The sequence below is a fragment of the Podarcis melisellensis genome (genome assembly GCF_964234715.1).
Source record: "Podarcis melisellensis genome assembly, chromosome: 3".
NCBI lineage: Eukaryota > Metazoa > Chordata > Lepidosauria > Squamata > Lacertidae > Podarcis > Podarcis melisellensis.
This window is the reverse complement of record NC_138530.1, coordinates 118,480,012-118,503,113: the sequence shown is the minus strand read 5'-3', so window position 1 is coordinate 118,503,113 and position 23,102 is coordinate 118,480,012. Positions and strand designations below refer to the sequence as shown.

At 42.1% G+C, this 23,102-nt stretch overlaps 1 protein-coding gene across 2 annotated transcripts in view; it reads left to right on the top strand.

Annotated features, from left to right (window-relative positions):
- Positions 1-23,102, top strand: part of SUPT3H (SPT3 homolog, SAGA and STAGA complex component) — a gene marked incomplete at its 5' end in the record, with an annotated part of 218,928 nt that overhangs the window by 133,928 nt on the left and 61,898 nt on the right. For both annotated transcript variants that reach the window (XM_081906472.1, XM_081906471.1), the window contains 2 exons: positions 20,157-20,243; positions 21,566-21,656. In XM_081906472.1, coding sequence (XP_081762598.1) covers positions 20,157-20,243; positions 21,566-21,656 — 178 coding nt within the window. The remainder of the gene's footprint in view (positions 1-20,156; positions 20,244-21,565; positions 21,657-23,102) is intronic.

Sequence of the window (23,102 nt, the reverse complement as noted above, 5' to 3'; positions counted from 1 at the left end):
CTCATATTGGTAGCTTTGAGAACACTGTCCAACCATCTCGTCCTCTGTCGTCCCCTTCTACTTGTGCCCTCCATCTTTCCCAGCATCAGGGTCTTTTCCAGGGAGTCTTCTCTTCTCATGAGGTGACCAAAGTCTTGGAGACTCAGCTTCAGGATCTGTCCTTCCAGTGAGCATTCAGGGCTGATTTCCTTCAGAATGGATAGGTTTGATCTTCTTGCAGTCCATGGGACTCTCAAGAGTCTCCTCCAGCACCATAATTCAGAAGCATCAATTCTTCGGCAATCAGCCTTCTTTATGGTCCAGCTCTCACTTCCGTACATCACTACCTCTTACTTTAAGCAACACTTAATAGTTCCACATTCGTCTCAAAACCTCTTGCAAATAATAAGAAATGGCGTCCAAGAAGCCTCAAAATTCTCAAGAGTAGCTTTACTTCTTTGTTACTTTTAATGATGTGTTAATTTTTATGATACTGCTATAAATAATTGCTTTTCCTACCATACCTCTAAAGTCACATTCTGGGTAATCCTTCTAGTTCATGGTTAATAACCACATGTGCAGCAACCAACATGAAATGTTGATTTCCAGATATTTTCTCTGGAAAGTTCCCAGGGTTAGCCATGTTGGCATCTGCTATACTGGGTTTTTTGTTTGGAGACAATTCCTGCTCTTTGAAATTCAGTCTGGGAGTTAAGGGGTGGCTCCCCAACAGAGGAGTGAAGTGTAGAGGCTGCGCTGCCTCCTACTGGTGGTCAGAGGGAAATCCAACTTACTCTTCCCAGAATGGGACATTTACAGTTAGAAAAAAAATACCATTTTTGTCTGATTCAGCTTTAGAGGATATCTTTTAATACTTTAAAATATGAGTGGTTTTTCTGTTCTTGTTAAATACCTATTAGGCTTTTATTTTTCATCTAGATCTTTTTAGAAAAGGAGCTCAATGTGTTAAATTCATCACCAGAAATTAACTAGCATTAAGCAAAACATGAGAAATCCTGCTCAACTGTTGTAAGAAAGTTATTTGCAGCTGTCAGTTCTTGCCAACCCAGGACCAGGAAAAGTCCTTGTTTTATGAGATTGTTTGAAGAAGTAATAAAGCTTCCTGTGCAGGACATTAATTAAAGGGGTTATCAAAATAGGACAAACTAATATAATTTGTGATTGTATAAAATAAAGGAAGTAGAGATCCCATAGGGATCTAATGAATCACAGGATGGAAACAATCTTCTGGCTAACTAAACATTCAGGCTTAGTACAAAGTCGTAGAGTGTATATACAACTCAGCAAACCGGAAAATATGGTGTGTTTACATGAATGGATGAAGGAGGTCACAAAAACCATCTGGGCAAAACCCTTGGAGTATTCATTCTGCTCCTACCGTACAGTTTTAACAATTTAACTGCAGTGATGAAGACCTGTGCTGCACCTGTCATGGTGCAGAATCAACCCAGCAGGTTCAGAAACCTTACAAAAATAAATATTTTCATTTGTCAGGAGGTTGTAGCATTCAGGGTTATATTTTCACTTGGATTGTGCTATAAGTTGTATTTATCAGTTTTTGAGAAACGTACTAATTCAAAATAAATGAAATAATTGATGATTTCATACCTAAAGGCCAAAATTAAGTCATTGTGTTGTTTATATTTGTACTATGGCTAAACTGTGTAAAGCACATATTGTGGAGGGGGGGGGCTTTAAATCTCTAGATGGCATCAAAATGACTAATAGGTTCTCAGCCAAAGTTGCTAATTGTTTGGATAATGTTGTTGTTGTTGAGTCGTTTAGTCGTGTCCGACTCTTCGTGACCACATGGACCAGAGAACGCCAGGCACCTCTGTCCTCCACTGCCTCCCGCAGTTTGGACAAACTCATGCTGGTAGCTTCGAGAACACTATCCAACCATCTCGTCCTCTGTCGTCCCCTTCTCCTTGGGCCCTCCATCTTTCCCAACATCAGGGTCTTTTCCAGTGAGTCTTCTCTTCTCATGAGGTGGCCAAAGTACTGGAACCTCAGCTTCACAATCTGTCCTTCCAGTGAGCACTCAGGGTTGATTTCCTTCAGTATGGAGAGGTTTGATCTTCTTGCAGTCCATGGGACTCTCAAGAGTCTCCTCCAGCACCATAATTCAAAAGCATCAATTCTTCGGCGATCAGCCTTCTTGATGGTCCAGCTCTCACTTCCATACATCACTACTGGGAAAACCATAGCTTTAACTATGCGAACCTTTGTTGGCAAGGTGATGTCTCTACTTCTCAAGATGCTGTCTAGGCCTGTCATTGCCCTTCTCCCAAGAAGCAGGCGTCTTTTAATTTCGTGGCTGCTGTCACCATCTGCAGTGATCATTGAGCCCAAGAAAGTAAAATCTCTCACTGCCTCCATTTCTTCCCCTTCTATTTGCCAGGAGGTGATGGAACCAGTGGCCATGATCTTCGTTTTCTTGATGTTGAGCTTCAGACCATATTTTGCGCTCTCCTCTTTCACCCTCATTAAAAGGTTCTTTAATTCCTCTTCACTTTCTTCCATCAAAGTTGTGTCATCTGCATATCTGAGGTTGTTGATATTTCTTCCGGCAATCTTAATTCCGGCTAGGGATTCATCCAGCCCAGCCTGTTTGGATAATGCTTATTACCTATTGCAACAATCCACTTCAGGATAGGTTAAACTTATTTTCTATGATATAATGGAAGTGTAATGTAGCTTTTCTTTCCCAGTCCCAAATATAAAAAAACAGGAGAAGATCTCTTTGGGAGGGAGGGAGGGAGGGAGGGAGGGGTAGTCTTCTGTTCCTAAACCTGTAAGAGCTGCACATTATAAGAAATGTGGGGTTGCTGTTGACAATGTCAGCCCTATCCCAAGTTGTTCCCCTCCCTTCTTGGTCCAGTTCCTTGTCTCATTACTCTGCTGTTTCCCTGCCTATGCCAGCTGCAGCCAAGGGGGTGTAGCAGGGAAGCACGCATGGGATTTCATTAGGACATGGCAGTTGTGCTACAGATGCAGAAGGGGCAACTCTGCCCAGTGCTACCATTTTTGGACGTACCCTCATCTTCCATCTGGTGTGTAAAGGTAAAGGGACCCCTGACCATTAGATCCAGTCGTGACCGACTCTGGGGTTGTGGCGCTCGTCTCGCTTTATTGGCTGAGGGAGCCGGTGTGTAGCTTCCAGGTCATGTGGCCAGCATGACTAAGCCGCTTCTGGCGAACCAGAGCAGCACACGGAAATGTTGTTTACCTTCCCTCCGGAGCGGTACCTATTTATCTACTTGCACTCTGACGTGCTTTCGAACTGCTAGGTTGGCAGGAGCAGGGACCGAGCAACGGGAGCTCACCCCGTCGCGGGGATTCGAACGGCTGACCTTCTGATCAGCAAGTCCTAGGCTCTGTGGTTTAACCCACAGCACCACCCACGTCCTACTTGTGTCCAAATGGAGATCTTGCACTCACTATAGCTAATGTCATTTCAAGACTGGTAGTTTTTCAGATGGAGAGTTTGGCAAAGTTAGGTTCACTGGGCCAAACTTGGACCCAGGTCAGCAGGGGTGATAGGGTAGCATATTCCACATTACCAGCTAGAGTACTGAGACAACTGTGTCACTGTTCTCCCTCAAGGTAGTTTCCCCCTCAGTTCCTGTTTAGTGCTATAATGGTAGGATCCGCTGCCATCTGCATGCAACCTTGACAAGTATTGATGGATTAAATTAATACGTGGATGTATTTTTAACAACCACTTCAGCGGCATTTAATGGAGAGAAATCATTGCAGCTTCTAATACTCAACTTATCTGATTTCAAGTGAACCTGATGGTTTGGGAATCAGTTTTTCTAAGGAAGATTGGCTTGTTAACAGTATTATGCAGTTACAAGCAAATGTGGTCACAGCTGGTTCTGGTTTTTTAGCTTATCCACCTGATTGGAAACAACAGGTTTTTGGTATTTTTCCATTTCTTACACTGACACCTAGTGTTCACTATTTCTGAGTTTCTTGCTAATGAGTTGCTGGCATGGTTAAGGTAATAGCGTACTCAAAACAATGCTCCATCTCACCCTTTAAAAGTGCACCATAATTACATTGCTTACTGATTTGCTCACCTACACTGAAAGAAAAACTCCATTATTTCTCAAAAAAATAATGTTCATGAGTGTAAAAAAAATTAAGTCCTATGTATTGCTGGTACAGATTCATCTGAGTTTCCTCAAAAGGGAAAAAAATAAGAATCGTGCATAAGGAAGCCAAGTTAGATAATGGAGTGTTGAAGGTGTGGGGAGAGAAGCAGTTATACTATTACTATTATGGGCCACTTAAGAGCAATACTTTTATTTTGTCCCCAAGGTTGAATATCTGCCTCTGATAACACTGAGTAAATAAAAGTCTGTATTATATGTAGTAATATTTGGCTGTGCCTGTGGAAAGGAATCCACTGGTGTTGGACACTGGCAGGCCCTGGAGTGGGAAATCCCATGGGAAAGGCATGCAGGGGACTCCAGTGGTGGCACATGCAGGCAACTTGCCCCAGCCCCCCTGCTGGGTGCCTCCTTCGGGGTAATGGTAGGGTACCCGGTACTACTTAAAAGGGAATTAAAGTCCAATGCGGATCCCTGCCCCATGTGAAGACATATCATTTCCATTATTAACTTTTCCCTTGAATTAGTCCATTAGGCAGTAAGTGAACACAGCTTTCTCTCGCCCCTCTTTCTGTGTTCTGCGTGCTGTAGAGCCGGTCTTGCTAGCTTCTGCCTCTCCGCTTGTTGGGCCTCTGCCTGCCCTTCAGCCCAGCCTGCCTGGGTCAGGGACACGCTGGCCATCCCTGCCGCAGAGCAACAGCACAACGAAGCGCAATGTAGAAATCAAACCTATTTAGATTGCTCCAAAACATTCTGCTTGATGTTATTAAATGTCTTATGGTTACTTTGGGCCCTTTTATTATAATTATATTTATAATTATTCAGAGCTCTAACTTTAAAAGGAGATTTGTGAAACTGCAGTAGTACCAGAATATTTTACTCCTGGGCTTGATAAAACACTGAACCAAAAATTGCTTTAAAATAACTGCCTGGCGCAGCAATTTCAGCAGGCTCTTGCACCTGGAGCATGAAGGGGAAGGGGGGAAACCACATCAGCAAAACGAACTTTCATTCATTTGTTGCATGTCAAGTTAAATATGATGCCTTTCTTCTGTTGTGTGAAGGTTTCTAACTGGAAAAGACAACTAGGCTAAACTTAGCAGCCAATCAATTTGTAAATTCTAAGAATGCAATAAAATTTGATACTGAAAAGGGTTCTCTCTTAAGAGACTAAGGAGATTAACAAAGTTATTTGAAATATTATCCCTCTTTCTTCTTTCAGTAGGACAATTACTTGACAATTCAGCCAAATCAGCTGAGGAAATTAAAAGGGACACAATTAAACTAGCATATATTTGGGAGCAGAATATATCCTGGAAGGGCCTCTATTTATTAACCTTGATATTTTTATTCCTTTCAGTATTTAAAAAATAAGTAAATTATACATTCAGTCAATGCTCTCACAGATTTAGTATAAAATAGCTTAGCATGGTTCATTGCTACAGTGAAACATCTTCCTTCCTTCTTTCCTCTCTTTGTTGTACCACTGCTACTAGAATGCTAACACAAGCAAAATATTTTTATCCAACTTTTCTGAGCCAGGGAAATACTCAGAGAAGCCAATAAAATGAAAATTCACATTGTAATAATTACATCTACGAATTATAAACATGGACAGCTAAAAAGAAAATCAGTCATAATTTAACACTCTTAGTCCTGTTGGATATAAACAACTTTATTCAGTAAGCACAGAGCAGATAGGGAAAAGGCACTTTGCAGTTTCCCATCAAGTTCTGCCCTTTCCTGTTGTTCTCTCTTTTCGTTCGTTTCCCTGCACAATGCAGCCACAAAGCAAGCTTCCACCATGAAGGCTCAGAATCCAAAGCCCTCCTTGTTAATTAATAAGAAACTGTAAATAAAAAAAACTTTTCCCCCCTTTTCCGATGGAAGCTCTGTATTTTTTAATTTATTTACCTTTCGGAGCAATGCTAGTGACATGTGAATGAGGCATAACAGGTTTGGGGGTTGGGACTAGCTAGATCAAGCTGCCAAGCTTTTAACTCTTCAATATAAACCTACCAATTTTATTTTTAAAAAACTTGAGAAATATAGCACAATAACCCCCAGTTCCCCCTGAAAGAGTTGTGTGTTTATAGCTCACTAGAAAGTGAGCAGAGATGGAGCCAAGTGGGCCTTCCTTGAAAGCGAGTTCCATAACCTTGGTGGTGCCACAAGAGGAAACTGTGTGTCCCTTGTGCTTAGCTACTGCATGTGCAGCAAAGGAACCCAGAGAAATTGTATTATTTATTTATTTATACATACATACATACATACATACACACACACACACACACATATACATACATACATACATACATACATACATACATACTCCACCCATCTGGCTGGGCTTCCCCAGCCACTCTGGGTGGCTTCCAAAAAATATTAAAATACTGTAATACATCAAACATTAAAAGCTTCCCTAAACAGGGCTGCCTTCAGATGTCTTCTAAAAGTCTGGTAGTTGTTGTTCTCTTTGACATCTGCTGGGAGGGTGTTCTACAGGGCGGGCGCCACTACCAAGAAGGCCCTCTGCCTGATTCCCTGTAACCTCACTTCTTGCAGTGAGGGAACCGCCAGAAGGCCCTCGGCGCTGGACCTCAGTGTCCGGGTAGAATGATGGGGGTGGAGACGCTCCTTCAGATATACTGGACCGAGGCCATTTAGGGCTTTAAAGGTCAGCACCAACACTTTGAATTGTGTTCGGAAACGTACTGGGAGCCAATGTAGGTCTTTCAAGACCAGTGTTATATGGTCTCAGCGGCTGCTCCCAGTCACCAGTCTAACTGCTGCTTTCTGGATTAGTTGTAGTTTCCGGGTCACCTTCAAATGTAGCCCCACGTAGAGCGCATTGCAGTAGTCCAAGTGAAAGATAACTAGAGCATGCACCATGCTGGCGAGACAGTGCGCAGGCGGGTAGTCTCAGCCTGCGTACCAGATGGAGCTGGTAAACAGCTGCCCTGGACACAGATTGTAGTCAGAAGTTGTTCATTAAAAAAATATTTTAGCACAATTACCGGTATATTTGACCTTTCTTCCATCATGAAACTCAAGACAAGGTACATTATATCTAATTAATGTAATGTATCTGCTAAAATATGTACATGAGGTGAAACCCCATTTTAAAAGCTTCAAAACATCTCCATTGTCTTTTCTTTGTCCCTTCCATTCTCAATCTTTGATGGCTCAAACTTTTAAAAGTTTCTGAGATTTTCTGCTAAATTCTTATTGCCAGCAGCCCCCCACCCTCCTCCCGATGACCAGTGTAATAAAAACTCATAATCAGAATCTCCAAATTTCCAAGCTACAAATAAACTTTGTTTACATTCCTTATTGCCTGCTTTTATTAATCTATTCTCAAGTGTTGGTCTCCCCCCCCCCCCAGTTCTAGGTAATATCTGACTAAGTTGTAAACAGAGTGGACTCACTGAAATAAATGGACTTAAGTTAGTAGTTATCCAGCCTGTCATAATTTCTAGGCACTGCCGCATAGCTGGGACCATTGCATCTGGGGTATCAGAGTGAAGAAACATAGACTCCTACTTGAGCACTGATTCATCCCCATGCAGCTTTGGTGGGGGGGGGGCAGTGCTTGCAGGCTTGCCACCTCTGCTGCATCTCTGTCCCCCAGTCCCCCTGCAGTTCATACATTTGAGAGGGACAGTAAGAAGCTTGGTCTCCGTGTGTAGTCTCCATGTGTGATATATAATCATTCGTGACTAGGCTTCTAAACCGCACAAGGAACCTATATATGTGAGGAGGAGGCTCCCTGCTTCAGATCTTCCTTCTCCAACATGAGGAAGGCAACGGCCTCTCCTCCATTTCAGTTTAATAGGTTTTAAATAATACCAGGTGAAAGGTGGTGCTCTGAGGAATCCCACAGGACAGTTCCCATAGAACAATTGGCAATGGTAGACACCTGGATCGCCTGAGCCCCTGCGAGGCAGAAGAACTGAGTTGCCCAGAGTGTCAGAAACTGGTGAGCTGCCTAGCAATGCCATTTCTCAAGGTAATCCACCATCAAGAGCTGGGAATGGATCCAGAAAAGGAGTAAGATAACATGCTGAGATGTACATCCACAGCACTTTGGCTTGTGGGTAGGGGACACACGCAAATATTGGCAATAGTTTCACTAGAGAAATAAGGACATCATTGGAAAGTTAAAAGGTACCACTGCAGAAAACTGCTTGGACGTGGTGTGAGTCAAATGCCTCTTTGCTTGAGCATATTTTCTGTTACAGATAGGTAGCCGTGTTGGTCTGCCATAGTCAAAAAAAAAAAAATTCCTTCCAGTAGCACCTTAAAGACCAACTAAGTCAGTTCTTGGTATGAGCTTTCGTGTGCATGCACACTAAAGCTCATACCAAGAACTGACTTAGTTGGTCTTTAAGGTGCTACTGGAAGGAATTTTTTTTTGTTTTGACACATTTTCTGTGTATGTGAAGAAAAGAGCTGCAGCATTACCAGGAGTAAGTCAACTTCAAGGTCTAGGCCAAGGTGCTTGTTTCACAGTATATTCTTTATGATATTGAGCATGATGTTCAATAAGAGCATCCCATCTGGATGCTATTACCTGTAGGATGTGCAGCTTGTATATGTCTTCTGGAGGTTAGTTTCTAATGTTAAACAAAGGAAGCTGATTAAAACCAGCTGTAAAACATTTTCATAGTTCCTCTTTTTTACAGTGGGTATTGAGTTACCCTGCACATGACTGCATGTCTGAACTAAAAATAAAGTAAATCTTTCCCCTCTTATTAAAATTAGTATAATATTGATTTTTTAAAAGTTGAACTAAATGTAGCTGTTTCCTAACTTGGCACTAGAATTTAATACTGCTGACATCACTACATATTTTTACATGCTTCTGAGAAATAATTGTCCATTTATTCATGCAGTGTGCTGCAATAAGCACATTTTTAGGTGCAGACTAAAATGTAAACATTATAATAAAAGCATATTAAAAATTTTACATGCAGCATTTATTAAATTCAGCAATGAAGACTTGCCAGAGAAATGTACAGTGTTATTGACTAAAATGTAGTGTGAGAAATATTATAGGGAATATTATAGGGAACTGTCATATAATTAGAGCAATTCCTGTTTAACTATTTGTTTATGGTTCATTTAGAGGCTCTTAGTACACCTCCAATTGCCAATTCTAATTTTTAGCTTGATTAGGACATTATATATGAACATAGTAAACTACTTTATTCTCACTTTGTCCAGTATTATCTACTCCGACCAGCAACGGCTCTCAGAGTTTTCTCAGCCCTGCATTATTTATCACTGTCTACCAAAAAAGCAGGTGTGATCTGCTTCTGAGCTGAATCCCTTTGCTCTGCTGATTTTTCAAAGGGAAGGATGCACCTTCCCCACTACCAAATTCCCTCGTTTGTCCTGTTCCTCTTCTGTCTGTCCCTCTCTCCCCCCTCACACTTTTTCTTCTGTCTCCTTGTGGGTTAGAGTGAATGTTTCAGGAGGTGGGATCAGGTAGTTGAAACAGATGGAGGGGAATTGAAATGGAAGGGACTAAAATGTGTGCCTGTATATGATTCCTCCATTTGATGTTAATTGAGCAAGTATAGAATTATCCTTAGGAGACTTTGTTGTCACACTGACTTAAATTTATACTTTAGGACACCTATTTATGCAGTGCTAATGTTATTTCATGATAGTAAACATTCAAGATTCCCCATTTCAGTTTGAAAACAGTAAGTAGTATAAATCAAAGCCCACAAAAAGTCTGTCATTGCTCAAATGTGTCTGTTGGAACAGAAAGTGACAAATATGGTTCTCTGAGGTAAATATTTGGAAATTCTGAAAATGCTTTGGGAACGATTAACCTTGCTGTTTGTTGTAAACTTTCTCTCAGGAAAGCCAAGTCTTGCTCATAAATACCACACCGAGCAAATAGCCGAGGGCATTTCTCATCCTTAATACGCACACTTCAGCTTTATCTCCAGCCAGTTCAATCTCATCTGGCTGGGTTTTTCTCCCAGCATGTTCTGCGGTACCAACTAATTTAAAATAAAAGGCCTGGTATGTGCACACAATTTGAACATTCGTGCAGTGGTACAAAAGCAAATGTCAAAGCCCTGGAACAGTAAGGCTTTTTTATGTCACCAGTTAGCAGATGATCTTTCCCAGACAGATAGTGTATCTCTTGCGCGTGTTCATAAGGCAATGTGCTGTTCTATCAGCCGAGAGTTAACAAGACATGTTGTGCCACGTCAGTGAGATTTACAAGAGCTGATGTTCATCTCAGAACAAAGGCTTAGGACTCCTGGCAGATGATGTGTTGCGGTGGTGCTTGCCCTGTCTAATCTTGCCCTGCTGGATCAGACCACAGTCCTGCCAAGTCCAGCGTCTGGTTCTCCCAGGGGCAGCCCGCTCTCTCTGCCCACAAGCAGCATGAGCAGCACATGCCTTCCGAAGCGCACAGCCGCATAGGACTACCAGCAGCGCATCTTCAGAGGTGTCGTGACGCCTCTGGTGACTAGGAGCCATTGACTGCTTTCTTCTCTATTAAATGGTCCAGTCCGCTTTGAAAGCCATTGAAGTTGGCGGCTACCTGTGTTTCATTTCTTTATCACCCTTTATAAAAACCTCAGGGCAGTTGCACAGTATAATCATAAAAGACAACAACTACTACATCTTGTGGCAAATTCTATAGTTGGATGACCCTGTGTTATAATCTCATGAGAGAGAGAGAGAGAAGCTTTTTCCACATCAGCCATAATTTTCACGGATACAACTCAAAATCCTGCCAAAGGCACCTCAGCCCCTGGAGCTTCTCTCTCCCAGGCCAGTCCTCTGGTATCAACTCTGATCATGCTTTTCACTTGCCTGGAGGAGGATAGATAAAGGAGTGTGAGCTGGGCCTGCTCCAGGTTTCTTTGGGCACAAACCAGGCCCCTTCCTCTTGGCCCCACCAGTTATCACCGGTCTGCTACTGTAAAAGGGCTGCCTATTGAAAGTACAAGTAAACTCTGATTGTCACTGCCTGGGTTTTTAAAATCTCATTGCCTCTCATCTCTCACCTTATAAGTTCTCCTTTATGTTCTTGTAAACTGGCAAAGCAAGTGGACTTGAGTCCATGGAAACTTCTGCCATAATGAATTTGTTAGTCTTTGATTCGCCACAGGATTCTGATGTTTCTACTTGGAATTAAATAATTCTAACCTCAGAAATTTGTTTTGAGTACTGGTACTGAATAGCTCTCAGAGGCCTTCCACACAAAAACCCAGACCTTGTTAGCCAGAGTTTTCTTCATTTCAGAAGTATAATTTTGGACCCAAGGAAGCGTCGTTTTGTTGATCCTATTGTTACACAGTTGAGAGTAAAAAAATAATTAATTGAGTACAGTGGTACCTCGGGTTAAGAACTTAATTCGTTCCGGAGGTCCGTTCTTAACCTGAAACTGTTCTTAACCTGAAGCACCACTTTAGCTAATGGGGCCTCCCACTGCCGCCGCATGATTTCTGTTCTCATCCTGAAGCAAAGTTCTTAACCCAAGGTACTATTTCTGGGCTAGCAGAGTCTGTAACCTGAAGCATCTGTAACCCAAGGTACCACTGTAGTCCCTTTGAACTCCGGTGGAATTATTCTGGGCTATACACCACTCCAGTAGGCTAAGGATGCAATCCTATCCCCTCTTACCTGGAAGTAAGCCCCACTGATTTCAATAGGGCTTACTTCTGAGTAGACATCGTAAGGGTGCTGCCTTAAAATACAAGTAAAGCAGCTAAATTGGTATGTGGAGCAGCCATTTGGTTTCCCTGCCTTTCAATCCCATTTGAGTTAAGTGAAGTGGACTAGTACCTAAGTAAAGGTAAAGGGATCCCTGACCATTAGGTCCAGTCATAACCGACTCTAGGGTTGCGGCACGCATCTCGCTTTATTGGCCGAGGGAGCCGGCGTGCTGCTTCTGGGTCATGTGGCCAGCATGACTAAGCCGCTTCTGGCAAACCAGAGGAGCTCACTGAAACGCCGTTTACCTTCCTGCCGGAGCGGTACCTATTTATCTACTTGCACTTTGACATGCTTTCGAACTGCTAGATGGGCAGGAGCAGGGACTGAGCAACGGGAGCTCACCCCGTCGTCAGGATTTGAACTGCCGACCTTCTGATCAGCAAGTTCTAGGCTCTGTGGTTTAACCCACAGTGCCACCCACACCTCAGACTAGTACGTACATACCTACAAATTCTCTAAACATTAAAACCAGAAATCTTTAAATATATTGGAGCTTTCTTCACCAGAGAAAATCAACCTGCTCAGCAAGCCTGTGAAAGCAATTTATTATTATTACATGAAATGTTTTCTTGAAACCAGCAGAAGATAATTATCAAAACTTATAGAAAGTAACATCACTAAGCAAAGTATGGGGGAGGAAGGGGAGAAAAATTAAATACAACCTTGCAGAGAATTATCTTTTAATGTGTTCTCTTCCATCTATCATGGGGGCGGGGGGAGCCAAATCAATGCTCACTTTTGATGTCCTTAACTGGTGTGTATTGTTTGTTGCTGTTTTTTTCAAGACAGATCATTTTGTTCTTGTTGTTTAGTCGTGTCTGACTCTTTGTGACCCCCTGGACCAGAGCAAGCCAGGCACTCCTGTCTTCCACTGCCTCCCGCAGTTTGGTCAAACTCATGCTGGTAGCTTCATGAACACTATCGAACCATCTGGTCCTCCGTCACCCCCTTCTCCTTGTGCCCTCCATCTTTCCCAACATCAGGGTCTTTTCCAGGAAGTCTTCTCTTCTCATGAGGTGGCCAAGGTCTTGGAGCCTCAGCTTCAGGATCTGTCCTTCCAGTGAGCACTCAGGGCTGGAGAGGTTTGGTCTTCTTGCAGTCCATGGGACTCTCAAGAGTCTCCTCCAGCACCAGAATTCAAAAGCATCAATTTCTCCCTTTAAAACAATTTAGGGGATGTTGTGACTCTTCTCAATTTGGAAAAGAATCAAATCAAAACAAAGCAAAGCAAAAGCATACAGAACAATAAAAACAACAATGCAGCATTCATGCCAATTTGCTAAGATGATTTCTAAAACAAACACACCCAAAAAGGATGGTGGTAGAAAACCTGAACTGCAGTTGGCAATTACAGTGGTGCCTCGCAAGACGAAAAGAATCCGTTCCGCGACTCTCTTCGTCTTGTGGTTTTTTCGTCTTACGAAGCAAGCCCATTAGCGGATTAGCGCTATTAGCGGCTTAGTGGATCAGCTGATAAGCGGCTTGGCGGATCAGCTGTTAAGCGGCTTAGCGGATCAGCTGTTAAGCGGCTTAGCGGATCAGCTGATAAGCGGCTTAGCGGATCAGCTGATAAGCGGCTTAGCAGATCAGCTAATAAGCGGCTTAGCGGATCAGCTGTTAAGCGGCTTAGCGGATCAGCTGTTAAGCGGCTTAGCGGCTTAGTGGATTAGCTGATAAGTGGCTTAGCGGCTTGGGAAAAGGGGGGGGAGGAAAAAAAACCTGCAGGAACTCGCAAGACATTTTCGCCTTGCGAAGCAAGCCCATAGGAAATTTGTTTTGCGAAGCACCTCCAAAACGGAAAACCCTTTCGTCTAGCGGGTTTTCCGTCTTGCGAGGCATTCGTCTTGCGGGGCACCATTGTATCTCTTCCTGCATTGTTTCTCCCTCTCTTTCTCTCCCCCCCCACTCAAGTGGTTTGAAATGGTGACAAAAGGGCTGTGTGTGACAAACAACCTTTTTGTCACCATTTCAAACCACTTGAGTCACCACCATCAATTCCAAGCTTTATTAATAACAAAGAAGCAGCTTTAAAAAGCAGTGAATGCTATAAAAACAATGATTTCTAAACTTTCAAAGGCAAATCTGCTCTGCCCCTATCCTTGCTTCTACTGCTTGAGGCCTGTCACCCTGGATACAGCAGATCAGTATGGTAGGCAAGCAGGCAGTGCCAGAACTTCTGAATGGGAGCAATTGGCTCCAGTGCACAGTAGTTGCCTGCTGTAAAATGACCCAACATGCAATGCACAGTGCACTCCCCCCCCCCTCCATCAGGCTTACGGATTTGGGAGACTCCTGGATCTCACCTTCCTTCTGGGTGGGCCAGAAACAGACGGTAGCCAGGAGGACCTTTGAACACCTTCTGCTGGGGTGCCATCGTCTCCCTTTCTTCAAAAAATGAGATAATAATGCTCTCCTCAGGCACTCATTTCCTAATTACTTTGAGGTTAGATTATCATGATGCATTTTCTGAACTGAACACAGCTTGGAAGTTGCGCTTGTTCCCATAATATGACTAGGTGGGTATTAAGTGGACCAGGCAGACTGAACAGAGAACACCAAGACCAGCAACTTTCGTAATCATTGTTTTTTCAATTGTGATTAATTCTAAGTGGTGGCCTTTGTTTTTTGTTTTACCTTTAAAGGCCCCGCATTGCCCTATTGCTTTTGCTGCTCCATTTCCCTCAGGACTGCCTTGTTTCTTTTCATGTCTCAGTAGAAATCCTAAGAGAAGGAGAAGGGGTGTTGCATTCTCTCACCAAAATGACATGCAATGCTATTTTTCTAGAAAAAGAGGTGCAGGAACTCACTCAAACACCTCCCTGGCAGCTAGCATTTCCTGGCATCATTTTCTGTTGATATATAATTCCTCTTTGGAAAATTAACCTACATACAGATATTGGCTCTAGAGGCACCAGGACATTTTAGGCAGAATTTGCTGATTTTCCCCCATGTGCCTCTCAAAGTATTTTCACTCATCTATTTTTTCTCCTCCTCCTTTCACTTCACACTTAAGTTGCATTCCCATGCCCATCCCCCAACTGCCATCCCCCCCCCCCAGTCCAACCTTCCTGCTCCTTTTACATTCACTTCCTCCTCCCACAACAGCTTTCTTCCTTGTTGTTGTTGTTGTTTACTACTAGTGCTTCTCCTTTTGGAGCTGTTGCTGATGGGGTCTGTTCAACCAAAAGCTACAGGAGGACCTCCTTCATAGGCTGCAGTGCTGAGGCCTGCTGGGGATCCCTCACCCACAGTTTGAGAAACATTGCTCTCACCTACCAAATGTCTTTCCCCCTCTTATAATTAATTATTGATTGACTAAATAAATCAATCAATCAAGTATATTTTTATAATATACTGAAATAAAACAGCTATTTAATATAAAAAGAACAAGGACAGAAAGGAGAAGAGAAAACAAAAAGAAAGACCTAAGGAGAGAGAAAAGCAAGGAGCAGAGAGAAAGAGAGAGAAGAAAAGTGGACAAAAGGAAGGAGTCATTATATTTGGTCTGCAAATTCCATTAAGGCCTTAACATCACGTTCTGTTCTGGGAGTAGCAAAGACAAAGACTTCTTATTTAAAAATCCTGATCAAGGTACAATGCCTTACCTTCAGTCCTCCTGCTCCGTTATAGGCAGCATGATTTTATTGATCACTCATTTATAGTTCTTCACAAGTGTGCCCTTTAGAAGTCCCTGAAGAGAGTGACTGTTTTGGGGAAGCCTGTTGACCAAGAGCCTACCCTATTGTGGTCATTGTGGTCATGCTGTCTTGTGCCAGTCCAAAATAAGGCTAAATATATCATCAAAGGTTGCCCATTTTCCAAAGTGCTGATTTTCACACACCAGGTAATGTTCTTAAGCAAATTAGAACACAGAACACCTGAGCAGGTTATTACTTCAATCAAAGATGCTAACATTTCCTGAAAAACTTCTGATTCCTTGTGAAAGTTAGAGGCCCAAAATAGTGCACCCCCCTCTCCAAGCTTAAGGAGGAGATTTTAGGGCAGAGATGGGGAGCCTGAGGCCTTCTAGTTGTTGTTCAACTGTAACTTCCATGATTGCCGAGACTGACCATTACAATACTGTTAAGCCCATCATATTTTTGGTGAAAGGCAAATGTGAAAAACTTGCAATCCCTCCCATCCTGGCAAGGGAAACCCACATGTATGGTGGCCCATCAGGAGCTCATTAAATGGTGTTCTTGCTTTAATTCACATGTACTGTAGTGCGCTCATGTGGTGAGACTGGAGTAGGGCTGAACTGCTAGCGCTGCCTCTGGCACTCTTTCCTCAGGCGTAGTTCTGGCAAGGAAGCCTCTGCCAAGGAACTCCAACATGTAAGCAGCTGCACATGCAAGAGGACACACAGTTGCGCATGGTGCTACGGATCACGTGGAGTCCATGCACAGGCAAAAGAGGTTCCTCCCATGCTGGGGTTCCTTTGCAGATATCCACATGTGATATCTGTGGAGGTTTCATAGGCTAAAAACACACAGACTTCTCTGTGGAAATTGAACAGGAAAAATGAATTTAAAAGCTAGTGTGTAACAACACTGAGGCACAGGGTTTTTTGTGGTTCTGTCTTAAAATAATGAAGGGCCTCAAGGTAGTGATGTGTCTTATATTTCACTCTTGGGAATTAGCTTGATGAACTTTTAAAATGAAAGTTGTATGTATCCTGCTTATTGAAAAAGACATCTGAACTAGCTTCTTGATAGTTTGATCCTAAGTTGCTTGGACAATTTTATTTCATATGTTAGAACCTGAACGAAAAAGTAGTGCAATAATTTATTCTTATGGGGTTGCTTTGGCTTTAGTATTCCTTTCCTTTCCTGTTGTTTGATCCAGTGTAATTGCATAATAGATTTCATGACATATTTTTTGCGGTTGCAGTAAAGAGGAAACACCATTCAGCAAGTTCCTTTGTTTTTTCTCACCATCCTTTCACAATGTAAATGTTACTACAGTGGTACCTCGAGTTACATACGCTTCAGGTTACATACGCTTCAGGTTACAGACTCCACTCACCCAGAAATAGTGCTTCAGGTTAAGAACTTTCCTTCAGGATGAGAACAGAAATCGTGCTCCGGCGGCGCAGCGGCAACAGGAGGCCCCATTAGCTAAAGTGGTGCTTCAGGTTAAGAACAGTTTCAGGTTAAGTACGGACCTCCGGAACGAATTAAGTACTTAACCCGAGGTACCACTGTATTTCTCCTTGTTCTAAGTCAAGGCTGGGGAATCTGTGTCTTTGGAATTTGATAAGTTTCACAAATTCTTTTTATGAGCATTCTGCAAATTTTGGTCCAGTCTCTCAGGCTGGAGCTGCAACAGTAAGCAATTAAGAAGTGTGATTGTTAAAATACATAATTTATTTGTTAACTGATATAGATACCGGTATATGTTGGCAATTATTTTATTATGACAAGGGGCCTCATAAATTGGAAGTTGTATGGGCCACTTTGGACCTCTGAGCGGGTCCGGATCTACCAGATGTTGGGGCTGACCGTTGGGGCTGATCGGAGCTGAAGAACATCTGGAGGGCCACAGGTTTCCCACACGTGCTCTAAAGTGGTGGGGAAGAGGAGGTCGGAAACCTGCTTGCTGGTTTCCACAGGCATCTAGTTGGCCGTGGTACAGTCATACCTCGAGTTAAAGTAGCTTCGTGATGAGTATTTTCAGGTTGCGTGCTGCGGTGACCCGGAAGTAACGGAGCGTGTTACTTCCGGGTTTCGTCACATGCGCAGACGGTCAAAATGACATCATGCGCAGAAGTGGCGAAACGGGACCCGCAGACGTGTGGACGTGGGTTGCGTTCGCTTCAGGATGCGAACGGGACTCCGGAACGGATCCCGTTCGCATCCAGAGGTACCACTGTATTAACCAGCTGTTTCCAAATTGGCCCATGGGCCCCAAAACACAGGCATTCCATTTTCTAACTACTGTGATGTGCTGTTTTCACCAATAATTTCACTTTCACCATAATTAGGCCCCTTTAATTCATGTTTTCAAGAAACTGGTGATACAATTTAAAAAAATATTTTTTAAAATAAAGAGTACCATATAGAGTACCTCGTCAAGCATTCCCATGTAGTCCAACAAATGGCCCCATCCTGATATCACACAGGGAGCCCCTTCTCCATGATCTGTGTGTGCATCTGTAGGAAGCTGGATTTTACACATAAAACATGGAATGCGTGTAGGTCTGCCTGCAGCCCTTGTCTAATGGAATTAAGTGGCTAAATCACAGTAGTGTTGCTTAGCACCCTGTGGCCACAGATACACACAGGTGTACTAAAATAGTGGGCGTAAGCGCACCCTGCTATGTATTGTGGCCGCAGTGTATTAAAATTGTGTTACCTTCTATCCAACAGAGCTTTATATTATCTTTTTCATTTGAAGGCTTCTGTAGATCTGTGCGAAATTTGAAAAAGATGTGTTGTATTATCAGCATACTAACATCAATTTTCTAAGCACTTATTGAGTAAATGCATGCTGGATGTAAGTCCTCTGGGTTCATCCAAATTACACCAATGAGGTATTCATCCTGTTCTTTGTATTATAATTTTACCCAGCTTTTCTATACTTTATGCTGGAAATTTAAGTACCTTGTGTATCCTTAAACTAATCAGAATAAGAAGCCACTTTTCTGTGCCAAAGAAAGAGAACTATCATTTTTCACATTCTTATACTTTCCAGTTCAGTTTCAAGGAAGATTATGTTACTGTGACTTCTGAATTCCTGAAAGTTCTCTTGTCTTTGTAGCTGCAAAGGCCTCCTCAGCATTTCAAAGGAAATAATGTGAATTTTTTGTGTGCAGTATGTTTTGTGTTGTGCATACCAGATACAGTCCACATTTTGTGTGCATGTGATTAGACTGGGGAAAAAATAATGCAGTCCAGTATTATGATTTATTGACTGAATCTTTTTCCTGCTGAAAACTTGCCAAAACTGAAAGCTTGCCCCCACCCCACTTCCATATTAGAAACAGCTACTGTTTTTGTTGATCTTTTTAACTTCTGAATAGGCCTATTTCAAGTCATACCAGCATGAGATCTTAGATTAATAATATACTTATTCAGCCACTACTAGAGTAAAACCATTGGCATATGAAGGTTAGAATTTCTTAAAATTGTTTTCAGGTGCATTTTGTGAAAGGTGAGTAATATATATATGTGTGTGTGTGTGTGTGTGTGTGTGTGTGTGTGTGTGTGTGTGGAATTATTTCTATTTATTGTTTCATCTTACAGATGTGAAAGTTAATTTTAACATAGCTTAGGCTTTCCAAAAATTAAGTCTGCACCAGCACCCATTGTTCATTTTGCATCTTTCATCTTCCTAAATCCATGCACACACACACACACAGAGAGAGTCCTTACAGGAAAGAAGCCATTGGGGAATGAGCATTGCCTGGACAAATAGAAGCAGGATTGAACCTTACAAACTTACTCTTGGCATATAGAAGTGTTTTAGATGTGTCAACTCCTGCAGCCAAGATGGTGGCAAACGTCCTGCTCCGCTTTCCTGTGGACCACATCAGAGAGGCCTTGGTGTCCAGGCAGCCCAATATCTCCAGATACACTGCCCAGGCTTGAGCCTCGGGAAATTCACTGGTGCTGCTAACACAGTGGTTTGACATACCCCCCCCAGAAAAGCACTCCATTGTCTCTTGAGAAAGATGGATGCCAACAATGACCTTGTGCCACAATGGAGGGGTTCTTAGCATCAGCACTCAAAGAGGGTATCCTTTGAATTTTTTTTTTAAATGTGAGTGTGTTTGTGTGTGTGTGTGTGTGTGTGTGTGTGTGTGTGTGTGAGAGAGAGAGAGAGAGAGAGAGAGAGAGAGAGAGAGAGAATGAGAGAGAGAGGGGGGGGGAGGAAAGTTAGCATTGGGTTGCAATGCTACACTAGTATTTGTGGGTATTCTATAAACATTACATTTCTCTCTTTTTTGCCCTATTGATGCAAAAGCTAGATTCTTCCCTTCAATGTTACAGGATGTTTCACACACTATGATTGCTTGTAGGATACCATGAATTTTCCTTGAGGTAAAGACCCAAAATGAAATGTTGCAATAGCAGCTGGCAAATCAGAAAATCCCAAACAGATAATGAAGAAGGAGTTTGTAATTTTGCTGGTGTTTTATTTTGTTACTGAGGAATCATGCTTTGGCCTGGAATTTTGAGGTCTTCCCAAGCCATAATTTCTGTATGTCTAATGAATTTCAGTAAGCACCTTCAAACAAATGCTAGTGCTGTTATCACTCTTCTTGTCCTGCCTGTTTGTTTACAGTTACAACAAGCCTCTGAAGTTTCTCAAATGAGAGGAGCAAGAGTAATCTCTGCAGAAGATCTTATTTTTTTGATGCGCAAAGATAAGGTACAGTTATTAAATGCAACTATTAAAATAATGGTTGGAAAAACTATTCTGTTAAAAGATATGGCTACCATGTTTTAAATAAAGTATTTATAGACAGAATTTTATTTATAACTAATTATTCTGCACCTCACTTCATATTCTACATTTGTTTCAGATTGTACAAATGAAATGTAATTCCATCCAGATAAATTATTTCTTTGTGGGAAAGCACCTAGCTGCATAGCCCAGTTAGTCCTTTCTGATCTGCCAAGAGTTTAAAGCATCCTCGATTCTTCAGGTTCTTGACATCAATACTTTCCCATTTACAGTTCCTAAATAGTCCAGATCTTGCTTTAAGCATGCAAAACAGATCAGAGAATTAGAGAACGTTAGCTTTGGAAGGAACCCCAAGGGTCATCTAGTCCAATCCCCTGTAATGCAGGAATCTTTTGCCCAACGTGGGGTTGGAACCCATGACCCTGAGATTAAGAGCCCTATATTCTACCATCCCAGTTGGAAGATTATATCTCTCCCCCCCCCCCAGTGCATAAAAGGTGCTCAGATGTGTTCATTTATGCAATTCTGGAGCCTATTTTAATCAAAATTATGAGACACAATTGCTTGGTGCCTTGAGTAGGACCTGAGGCAAGCAGCACATTAAAACAAATTTGGGAGAATGTCAGTTAAATTACAAATGTGCTAGTAGAAGTAGAGGTCCTGATTTTAATCAATATAGCAGCTCATTGTGGTGGTGGGAGTTTGAGCTTTCTGGAGAACCCTGTTGTCACACACACACACACACACACATTGCCATTTTAATATGGAATATGGCTGGAGAATGAAGGGTTAAGCCTTCTCCCATGTGAAAATCCCTTACCATGCCTACTGTTAAATGAATGACCACAGTGTGCTTTTTAATGACATGATCATTGTCGCATATAGTTTGTCAATGAACTGATTGGCAGACTTTGCCATGTGAAAATACTAGGTGAATGTACTTAAGTTAAACAGAGGACTTGTGCAAGTGCATGTAATTTTTTTTTCTAAACCAAAAATTACAGGTAATTTTCTTTTCAAAAGCACGCCATTCTCTAAATCCTGCCTTATTAATAGATCTTCCACTTTTGAAGTACACCAAGGAACACTGAAGCCAACAGACCTCTGCACTGGCAACCTAATGACGCCTTTCTGTGCACCCTGCAACTTTGATTATATCAATGAGTGTGTTTGTAATTTTGTGTATGTGTTCTAAGGTAGCGGCTGTGTCTCATTTGGAGCTATGTTTCTTACTCTGGCAGGCAGTGTTTGTATCCATTGTAATTAGCACTCTTCTTTCTCCCTAGAAAAAGCTTAGAAGGCTACTTAAATATATGTTTTTCCGAGACTACAAATCTAAAGTTGTCAAAGGCATTGAAGAAGATGATCTTCTTGAAGGTAGGTAAACTTGTAAATAAATGGTATTTCTGGTCTAAAACTCCCTTTAAATCCATATCAGCAAAAAGAAAAGAACTCACTCTGAAACTCACTTACAGGTGGTACCTAACACCACAGGAACTAATGCTAATACACCCAGGAACCTCACCAAAATGCTGGAGAGGATGCACCTCCCCAGGCACGTACCTCCACATGTGGTGGGAATGTCCTAAAATCCAACTCTTCTGGACATCAATCATACAAGAAATATGCAAAATAACTAAGCAAATAATAGAAGTCACTCCAGAACTGGCCCTACTAAACATCTTCCAAGACAATAATGCCACTCACATCACAAAGAACTCATAACCCACCTACTCTCAGCAGTCAGAAACATCCTAGCTGGAGAGACCTGTCAGGAGTAAGCATGGACCAATGGTATCAAACAGCCTTATTAGAAAAACTAACCAACAAACTAAAACTGACACGGGGACAAACAGAAGAAGACGCCTTCACCCCGGTATGGTTACCCTTCATCACATACACAGCCCAACAAGACAGTGACAAGAATCCACCAGCAGCATACAAATCAATCTGGCTAACCTGATCCAAACACACACACACACCCCACTCACACACAAAAAGAAAGTTCACCACAGCCAATCACAAACAACCACACCCTAGGCCAACCCCAACCTCTCTCACCACCGAAGGAAGACAAGCAAATAGTAAAGAGAACCCACACAAGCGACGCTGAGACAAAACCCCGCACATATGCTAATTAGAATAGAAGCATTACCCCCCGACCCCACCCCTCTCACCATTCCCCCCTCCACCTCTTCCCCCCCTTTCTTCCTAATGTAACACTAATGTCTCAACAAATGAAACTGATCTGCAGAAAACGCAACTTGAAAAAGAGACATTGCACATACTTTTGCAAACCAAGAAATATTTAATAAAAATATATTTTAAATAAATAAATGTATTTCTTTGGGGAGTATTCAGCATACAAACTGTATATACCAAATGGAAAATATATTCCTCATGCAGATAACTTTAGACACCCAAAAATATTTACTTACTTGGGAACTCCATTTAGCCTTGTGTTTTTCCTTTCAAATTATTTATAAAAGTGCAGTATGGCAGTCCAGCAACCAAATGATAAGTAGATCTGTTCAATGTCAAGAGCTGTGTTGAGCTAAGGAACTGGTGCTGATTAAAAGGCTTAATTGATTTCAGCATGTGTAATTTACGTGTGGCAGCCTCCAAGTGGAAGGGGGAAGGTGGTGGGCTCCAAAATTAATTTGAATAGGCATTTTGTTAATTTATTATCAAAGAATCTGACATATTTTATGAAGCAATGATAATCTAAAATCACTTAATTCTGATATATAGCTTGGAGGTGTTTTAAATTGTACACCGGCAGTGGACTGAAAAACCTTTCTCCTCTCCCTTCTCTCTGGGCAG